We start from the raw sequence: 9,866 nt of genomic DNA on the forward strand, positions 1-9,866 counted from the left end.
GAAGGATTGGGAGACAGGCACAGAAATGCGTAATAGGGTTTTTTATTTCACCCAAAATACAGCGTGCTATGTAAAGGCACAGGGACGAAGACCAAACAAACACGTATACAAAACATGGGGTTGAGACCCAAACAAAGGAGTGAGAGTTGAGAGTACCTCAAATAAATACACAAGCGAACAATGATACCACACGGGACGAGACCCGTAATCATCTACGCAATACAAGCGGCACGAAATCCAAAACAACAAGGCACAGGTACTCACAGGCACAACGGACATTGGAACAATAATCAACAGCCTAATGGAAACCAAAGGGCACATTTATACAATTACAATCAGGGAAATGGGGACCAGGTGTATGTAATGACACAGTTCTGGAGGGATCCGTGATAGCTACAAAAAGCAACAAAAAAAAGAAGCTGAAGTTATATTCCGTCTAGTCACAACCCAGGTAGAGAGAGAGAACATTGAGATGTATAATAATACACAAGACTGGCTGGCATAGACCCACATAGTTTTAGAATGTGTGGATAATGGCAGCCATCTTAGTAAGGGATCAATTTAATCAATTTAATTCTATGGGAAAGAACATGCTCATCTCTTATCCACATTACAGTGTGTGGTTTACTAAGACATGTTGCTTAATTAAATAAGGTAAATATAATTAAAACAATATGGTTAAATAAAGGTGAAAAAAATCATTAAAACAATATCATTAAAACAATGTTTCAATTGCTAAATATATTCAAGTGATTGCTGATCTTTTTAACATTTTTGATCATTCTCCTCACCAGTCACCAGAAGCTTAATGTCTCCCAGTTCCTGATGTGTAACCTGGCCTTCGCAGATCTCTGCATGGGGCTCTACCTCCTCCTCATTGCAGCCATGGACTACCACTCCCGCAAGGTACGGTAGTGGTAGTCCAACCACCTACCACTGGGAGTGGTAGTTCAACCACCTACCACCACTTACCACAACTCCTAAACTGCTCCAGAGGGGCTGCACTCTGGCTGACCCTGTGATGCTTGCTTTCCAATGTTTATACACTGTAGAAAAATACACTGCTCAAAAAAATAAAGGGAACACTTAAACACATAATGTAACTCCAAGTCAATCACACGTCTGTGAAATCAAACTGTCCACTTAGGAAGCAACACTGATTGACAATACATTTGGTCACTTTTGAATGCTGGCGGTGCTTTCACTCTAGTGGTAGCATGAGACGAAGTCTACAACCCACACAAGTGGCTCAGGTAGTGCAGCTCATCCAGGATGGCACATCAATGCGAGCTGTGGCAAGAAGGTTTGCTGTGTCTGTCAGCGTAGTGTCCAGAGCATGGAGGCGCTACCAGGAGACAGGTCAGTACATCAGGAGACATGGACGAGGCTGTAGGAGGGCAACAACCCAGCAGCAGGACCGCTACCTCCGCCTTTGTGCAAGGAGGAGCAGGAGGAGCACTGCCAGAGCCCTGCAAAATGACCTCCAGCAGGCCACAAATGTGCATGTGTCTGCTCAAACGGTCAGAAACAGACTCCATGAGGGTGGTATGAGGGCCCGACGTCCACAGGTGGGGGTTGTGCTTACAGCCCAACACCGTGCAGGACGTTTGGCATTTGCCAGTGAACACCAAGATTGGCAAATTCGCCACTGGTGCCCTGTGCTCTTCACAGATGAAAGCAGGTTCACACTGAGCACATGTGACAGACGTGACAGTCTGGAGATGTCGTGGAGAATGTTCTGCTGCCTGCAACATCCTCCAGCATGACCGGTTTGGCGGTGGGTCAGTCATGGTGTGGAGTGGCATTTCTTTGGCGGGCCGCACTACCCTCCATGTGCTCGCCAGAGGTAGCCTGACTGCCATTAGGTACCGAGATGAGATCCTCAGACTCCTTGTGAGACCATGTGCTGGTGCGGTTGGCCCTGGGTTCCTCCTAATGCAAGACACTGCTAGACCTCATGTGGCTGGAGTGTGTCAGCAGTTCCTGCAAGAGGAAGGCATTGATGCTGTGGACTGGCACGCCCGTTCCCCAGACCTGAATCCAATTGAGCACATCTGGGACATCATATCTCGCTCCCATCCACCAACGCCACATTGCACCACAGACTGTCCAGGAGTTGGCAGATGCTTTAGTCCAGGTCTGGGAGGAGATCCCTCAGGAGACCCTCCGCCACCTCATCAGGAGCATGCCCAGGCGTTGTAGGGAGGTCATACAGGCACGTGGAGGCCACACACACTACTGAGCCTCATTTTGACTTGTTTTAAGGACATTACATCAAAGTTGGATCAGCCTGTAGTGTGGTTTTCCACTTTAATTTTGAGTGTGACTCCAAATCCAGACCTCCATGGGTTGATAAATTTGATTTCCATGGATAATTTTTGTGTGATTTTGTTGTCAGCACATTCAACTATGTAACGAAAAAAGTATTTAATAAGAATATTTCATTCATTCAGGTCTACGATGTGTTATTTTAGTGTTCCCTTTATATTTTTGAGCAGTGTATGTATACACAGCATGTAAAGTGTGTTTCATGAGACCAGCCACCCAGACAGGTGACCCTGGTGAGGACGATGAACACTCAGATGAGCTTCCCTAAGACGGTTTCTGAGAGTTTGTGCAGAAATTCTTTGGTTATGCTAACCCACAGTTTCATCAGAGTTGGGTGGGACCTGACTGCGGTTCGGTGTCATAACCGACTTCAGTGGGAAAATGCTCACCTTTGATGGCCACTGGCACGCTAGAGAAGTGTGCTCTTCACAGATGATTCACGGTTGCAGCTGTACTGGGCAAATGGCAGAAAGCGTGTATGGTGTCGTGTGGGCGGTTTGCTGATATCAATGTTGTGAACAGAGTGCCCCATGGTGCCGTTGGGGTTATGGTATGGGTAGGCATAAGCTACGGACAGCGAACACAATTTAATTGCATTTTACCGATGGCAATTTGAATGCACAGAGATACCGTGACGAGATCCAGAGGCCCATTGTCGTGCCATTCACCCGCCGCCATCACCTCATGTTTCAGCATGATAATGCACGGCCCCATGTCGCAAGGATCTGTACTCAATTCCTGGAAGCTAAAAACATTTCCCAGTTCTTCCATGGCCTGCATTCTCACCACCAGACATGTCACTCATTGACAATATTTGGGATGCTCTGGATTGATGTGTATGACAGCATGTTCCAGTTCCCACCAATATCCAGCAACTTCGCACAGCCATTGAATCAAATCAAAATCAAATTTGATTTGTCACATACACATGGTTAGCAGATGTTAATGCGAGTGTAGCGAAATGCTTGACCTTCTAGTTCCGACAATGCAGTAATAATCAATGAGTAATCTAACCTAACAATTCCACAACTACTACCTTATACACACAAGTGTAAAGGGATAAAGAATATGTACATAAAGATATATGAATGAATGATGGTACAGAACGGCATAGGCAAGATGCAGTAGATGGTATCGAGTACAGTATATACATATGAGATGAGTAATGTAGGGTATGTAAACATTATATTAAGTGGCATTGTTTAAAGTGGCTAGTGATACATTTTTTACATCAATTTCCATTATTAAAGTGAGCTGGAGTTGAGTCAGTATGTTGGCAGCAGCCACTCAATGTTAGTGGTGGCTGTTTAACAGTCTGATGGCCTTGAGATAGAAGCTGTTTTTCAGTCTCTCGGTCCCTGCATTGATGCACCTGTACTGACCTCGCCTTCTGGATGATAGCGGGGTGAACAGGCAGTGGCTCGGGTGGTTGTTGTCCTTGATGATCTTTATGGCCTTCCTGTGACATCGGGTGATGTAGGTGTCCTGGAGGGCAGGTAGTTTGCCCCCGGTGATGCGTTGTGCACTACCCTCCGGAGAGCCTTACGGGTTGTGGGCGGAGCAGTTGCCGTACCAAGCGGTGATACAGCCTGACAGGATGCTCTCGATTGTGCATCTGTAGAAGTTTGTTAGTGGGAACTTAACTTACTACCCTCTCCACTACTGTCCCATCGATGTGGATAGGGGGGTGCTCCCTCTGCTGTTTCCTGAAGTCCACAATCATCTCCTTTGTTTTGTTGACGTTGAGTGTGAGGTTACTTTCCTGACACCACACTCCGAGGGCCTCACCTCCTCCCTGTAGGCCGTCTCGTCGTTGTTGGTAATCAAGCCTACCACTGTAGTGTCGTCCGCAAACTTGATGGCCACGCAGTCGTGGGTGAACAGGGAGTACAGGAGAGGGCTCAGAACGCACCCTTGTGGGGCCTCAGTGTTGAGGAGCAGCGGGGTGGAGATGTTGTTACCTACCCTCACCACCTGGGGGCGGCCCGTCAGGAAGTCCAGTTGCACAGGGTGGGGTCGAGACCCAGGGTCGTTTAGCTCAATTACCTTAGCTTTCTTGGGAACAGGAACAATGGTGGCCCTCTTGAAGCATGTGAGAACAGCAGACTAGGATAAGGATTGATTGAATATGTCCGTAAACACACCGGCCAGCTGGTCTGTGCATGCTCTGAGGACGCAGCTGGGGATGCCGTCTGGGCCTACAGCCTTGTGAGGGTTAACACGTTTAAATGTTTTACTCATGTCGGCTGCAGTGAAGGAGAGTCCGCAGGTTTTGGTAGCGGGCCGTGTCAATGGATCTGTATTGTCCTCAAAGCGAGCAAAGAAGTTATTTAGTCTGTCTGGGAGTAAGACATCCTGGTCCGCAACGGGGCTGGTTTTCTTTTTGTAATCCGTGATTGACTGTAGACCCTGCCACATACCTCGTGTCTGATCCGTTGAATTGCAACTCTACTTTGTCTCTATACATGTCACTCAGTTCTAGTCTATATCCAATAATACAGTTGTATTTTATTGTAGAAGTTCTAGTCTATAACCAATAATACAGTTCTAGTCTATAACCAATAATACAGTTGTATTGTATTGTAGAAGTTCTAGTCTATAACCAATAATACAGTTGTATTGTATTGTAGGAGTACTATAATCACGCTACGGACTGGCAGACGGGCGGGGGCTGTGGCGTGGCGGGGTTCTTGACGGTGTTCGCCAGCGAGCTATCTGTCTACACGCTGACCATGATAACGTTAGAGCGGTGGCACACCATCACCAACGCCATGCACATCAACAAGAGGCTGCGGCTGAGGCATGTAGTGATCATGATGGCTGGAGGGTGGGGTTTCTCCCTATTGGCCGCTCTGCTTCCCATCCTGGGGGTCAGCAGCTACACTAAGGTCAGCAGAATGTTTTACGTTTAGGGCCCATATTTACAAAGGGCCGGTTTCCCGCACACAGATGAAGCCTCGTCCTGGACTATAAAGCCCTTTCAATCTCCATTGCTCTTTAGTCCAGGATGAGGAACTGATCCTATCCTACTCGGCTGCTTTTTGAATACAGGCCCAGGTTTACAAACATTACATTTACACACAACAACCATGGTGTTATATAGTAGATGAAAATTCAGCCTTTTTATTTTCGCTGTAAAATAACTCAATGACAAGTGCTGTTGTTAAAAGGACTTTATATATATTCATACTTGATTTTCTTCCAGGTGTCGATCTGCCTGCCCATGGACATCGAGTCCCTAGCCTCTCAGGTGTATGTTGTAGCCCTCCTCCTCCTCAACGTCGCTGCCTTCTTCATCATCTGCTGCTGCTACGTACGTATCTACATGTCCATCCACAACCCCGACCTAGCAACCCGCCACGGCGACGCCAGGATCGCCAAGCGCATGGCCATCCTCATCTTCACTGACTTCCTCTGCATGGCACCCATCTCCTTCTTTGCCATCTCGGCGGGTCTTCACATGCCCCTCATCACCATCTCCCACTCCAAGATCCTCCTCGTCCTCTTCTACCCAATCAACTCCCTCTGTAACCCCTTCCTCTACACCATATTTACTCGAGCATTTCGGAAGGATTTGTGTCTATTGTTGAGTCGCTGTAGTTGTTGCCATGCCAGAGCAGAGTTCTACAGGGCACAGAACCTGGCAACAAACACTATACCGCCTAAGGGTAGGTCTACATCCCCCAGAAAGCCTCACTCTTTCAGGTTCTATGCCTACCACATCAAGATGCAGGGATGCTTCCTCAGCAAGGGAGGTGGAGTGTGTGACTAGTCTCAGTCAGTCAGAACTAAGGGTACAGCCACATTGAGATTTTGGTCACGTGGCCCTGCTCAGACGTTGCGTCAACCAATGGCTGCGTGCCACATCATTGACAGTGTCGTCAACTGACAGATCGCTGTGACATATGTGGTTAGCTAATACGTAAAATGCCTATCCAGACATTGTAAGATCTGGCATGTGTCAGCAACGCCTGGGCAGAGAACACACCCTGAAAATTCCAGATTGAGCCAATGGTTTTTCAATGGGAGTCATCCGTTATCCAGATGAATGACAACAGATTGTCTGTCAAAAATACACAAAGCATTCAATTCAACTTTTGATGAGAAAAAACGGGCAATGATGTATGTCATATACAATTTCATCCTTGTTTATGCATCTCGTTGTTCAGGCCCTTTGATAGGCAAGCGTCCTGTCCAAGGGTTGTACTGTACATTAAAGCTGCCTCACACTACAGAAAGAGAGGCTCCTGCCTCTATGAGTTTTTCTGGCTTGCACAAGCCACGCCTCAATGTGGCCATAGCCTTAATCTCTGTTGTAACAAGGTGATTGAGCATCTGTGCCCCTCCCTTGTCGATTATGGCAGCCCCCCGCACCTCTCTGATTCAGAGGGGGTGGGTTAAATGCGGAAGACACATTTCAGTTGAATGCATTTAGTTGTACAACTGGTATCCCCCTTTCCCGTCATTGTAAATGACATTGTAAATAAGCATTTGTTCTTAACTGACTTGCCTAGTTAAATAACGGTTAAATTAAAAAAAATAAAGACAAGCACATGGGAGTTCTCTGGGCAGGCCATATCAGGGAAGGAGCTGCTTCTGGCCTCCAAGCTGCCATGCTGGTTTGGCGTGAACGTGTTTTAGAGTATTGTTGTTGAGCGTAATAATGTAAAAAGTAAAGTGCATTGTTTGTAAGTTGATGTGGCAGATTGGAGCCCAACAAGTTATAGCACAACCTTTTCATTGCTAATACTGTATTTTTCCTTGTGTACATTTTAAAGGGGAAGGCCCGTTTTGTATATGTGTACATTTTATAGGGGAAGGCCAGTTTGCATTTGTGTACATTTTATAGGGGGAGGCCAGTTTGTATTTATGTATGTTTTAAAGGGGAAGGCCAGTTTGTATTTACGTATGTTTTAAAGGGGAAGGCCAGTTTGTATTTACCTTAAGTCTGATGCATTGGTAGCTTATAGTAATGTCAACACGTGCATTTCCCTTATGTTTAATTGAAACTTGTAATAAACTATATTTTTGTAATGCTGTGAGAGATGCGTTTCCCTGGTGTTGTACCCAGTTGATGTCTCCATTGACTCTGCCCTATCCCAAGAATCTGTGTGTTGCATAGACAATTTAACCAGAATTGACTCAATCTCAATTTTATTGGAAATGAACTTTCTGCTATTTGCTAAACTTTCTGTTTGGCTTTCAATTAAGTAGGCTGAGCAGCTAATATTTTTGATCACATGAACCTGTATGCAAAGACAGGTTATGTCCCAAATGGCAACCTATTCCGTATAGGGCCCTAGTCAATAGTGCACTATATAGGGAATACGGTGGCATTTGGGACAGATAATGTAAAGCATCCAATTCCCATAACCTTTTCCCTTTACTGACACAATAATGGGATTCAAGAATCAGCCCAACTACAATACCCAATGTCTATTGAGTTTCAGTAGTATTCCTTGAGTTTCTCCTTACTGCAAGTTTCTTCCAATGAGTGAAATGTGAGATCCACCTCATAAGCTAATGTAGCTAGCAGGAAAATTGTATAATTCACACACTAAACAAGAGAACATCCCTGGTCATCCCTACTGCCTCCGATCTGGTAGACTCACTAAAGACAAATGCTTCGTTTGTAAATGATATGAGTGTTGGAATGTGCCTCGGCCTATCTGTAAAAAAATAAAAAGCCATTTGAAATTATTTATAATTGATACTTAAGTATATTTTTACAATTACTTTTGATACTTTAGTATATTTAAAAGCTTAGACTTTTGCTCAAGTAGTATTTTACTGGGTGACTTTCACTAGAGTCATTTTCTATTAAGGTAACTTTACTTTTACTCAAGTATGATAATTGGGTACTTTTCCTACCACTGCTCGTCAAAAAAACAAGTTTTAGAAAAAACAGCTTGTGACATAACTAAATTGGTGGAGTTGAAAATGCATGGAAACACGTTGAACTTTAGATTTTTTTCGGTACATTGTGCACACGATCATCACGCACTGATATTTATCCGCAACAAATCATATTGGTGGAAACCACATTGGTGAGAAAACATGCATATTTCAGAAAGAGGATTTTTTTAATCTTCCCATGAAAATCTGTTGCTAATTGGATGGAAAAATAGCTATGAAGTGAAATTTTTCCTAGTCTATATGTACATTCACCTTCAAAAACTAAACAGCAGCAGGGTTCATATTAATGCTTATATTTCATTGTCAGTGAAAACAGAATAAGGTATTTGAATTTACATTGCAGACCAGGCAACCATACCATGAATGGATTTGGTACATATAAACAATAAAGAGAGCACCATTAAAAATGACTAAACTCTGCGTTTGGACCAACTTAGTGCTCAGTGCTCCTTTAATGGCATTACACAACAAATACTATAAATAAATAGTTACATAAACAAAATGAACAACTCAAAAAGCCCTTTGCACTGTGGTGGCTGGTGAAAAGTAGTGCACTATATAGGGAACAGGTTGCCGTGTGGGACGGACACATTGTACAAAAATATAAATAAATAGACAGGAAAACTTGTCCAGACATTTTTCTTCAGATTAAAGCAAGATAGATTATTGTATGTTCTAGCTCACTGAACAACTGTGGTTTTCCCCATTAACTTCAAATGATATTATTCTCTTAATATATTCATGTTTTATGCGCCTCATTGGACACATTTAAGACTCAAGTCAAGGCTGTATCCACATGGGTGAAATACAGACCAAGGTTCTGTTCCAATATTCACACTAGCATGCTACTTAGAATGTACTACCATTGCATCCCAAGAGGTATTGTACGAAACCCCTTTTGCCTCTGAACTATTCTCGTGTGGACATTGGAACGTAACAGAAAGCCAGTCACCACTCTGCCTCCGACAGCCTTAGAGAAGACGTTAGTCCTTTCCTCCATAACACATCACCCCATCCTTCAGATAGAACTTCCACCACTGGGTGAATCTGAAGTGGTAACAAACACACAGCATTACTATACAGTCATTAGAAAGCATGGACATTGATCAATCAATCATCTTGAAAGTATAAAAACTATGAAAATATATATACAACTGAAGATCTTTGTACAATGCTGTGTACTACTCCCCAAATAGTACCCGCAAATACACCAGTCATCACGCACTGATATTTATCCGCAACAAGTTCTTAACAGTGATCTGATATTGGTGGAAACAAAAGAACACAGACACTGGACAGAAAACATGCATAGAAGGCAGCATCCCAGAGTCGCCTTTTTAATGTTGACGTGAAAATAGTGTTTTGGGGGTAATTTAATGAAATTGCTAGTTGAGGACTTGTGAGGTGTCTGTTTCTCAAACTAGACACTCTAATGTACTTGTCACCTTCTCAAACTAAACACCAGGGCCTCCCATATCTTTCTATTCTGGTCAGAGCCAGTTTCAGTTCTGTGAAAATAGAATACAGGGTTGTGAATCTTAAGTTTCTTGGCAATTTCTCCCATGGAAACCATACCAAACTGAACAGTAGGATGTGTGTGTCATACAAACAATAAACAGGTA

The 9,866-nt window shown here is 44.0% G+C and overlaps 1 protein-coding gene across 1 annotated transcript in view; it reads left to right on the forward strand.

Moving 5' to 3' along the window:
- The window catches only part of LOC135511865 (lutropin-choriogonadotropic hormone receptor-like), a 50,663-nt gene extending 43,301 nt beyond the window's left edge, over positions 1–7,362 (forward strand). Inside the window, 3 exon segments of the mRNA XM_064933365.1 lie at positions 795–906; positions 4,959–5,216; positions 5,534–7,362. Of these exon segments, the coding sequence (XP_064789437.1) occupies positions 795–906; positions 4,959–5,216; positions 5,534–6,100 (937 nt within the window). The 3' untranslated portion in view covers positions 6,101–7,362.
- The last annotated feature ends 2,504 nt before the right edge of the window (positions 7,363–9,866 follow it).

This window comes from Oncorhynchus masou, chromosome 24 (assembly GCF_036934945.1).
Source record: "Oncorhynchus masou masou isolate Uvic2021 chromosome 24, UVic_Omas_1.1, whole genome shotgun sequence".
Classification (NCBI taxonomy): Eukaryota; Metazoa; Chordata; class Actinopteri; order Salmoniformes; family Salmonidae; genus Oncorhynchus; species Oncorhynchus masou.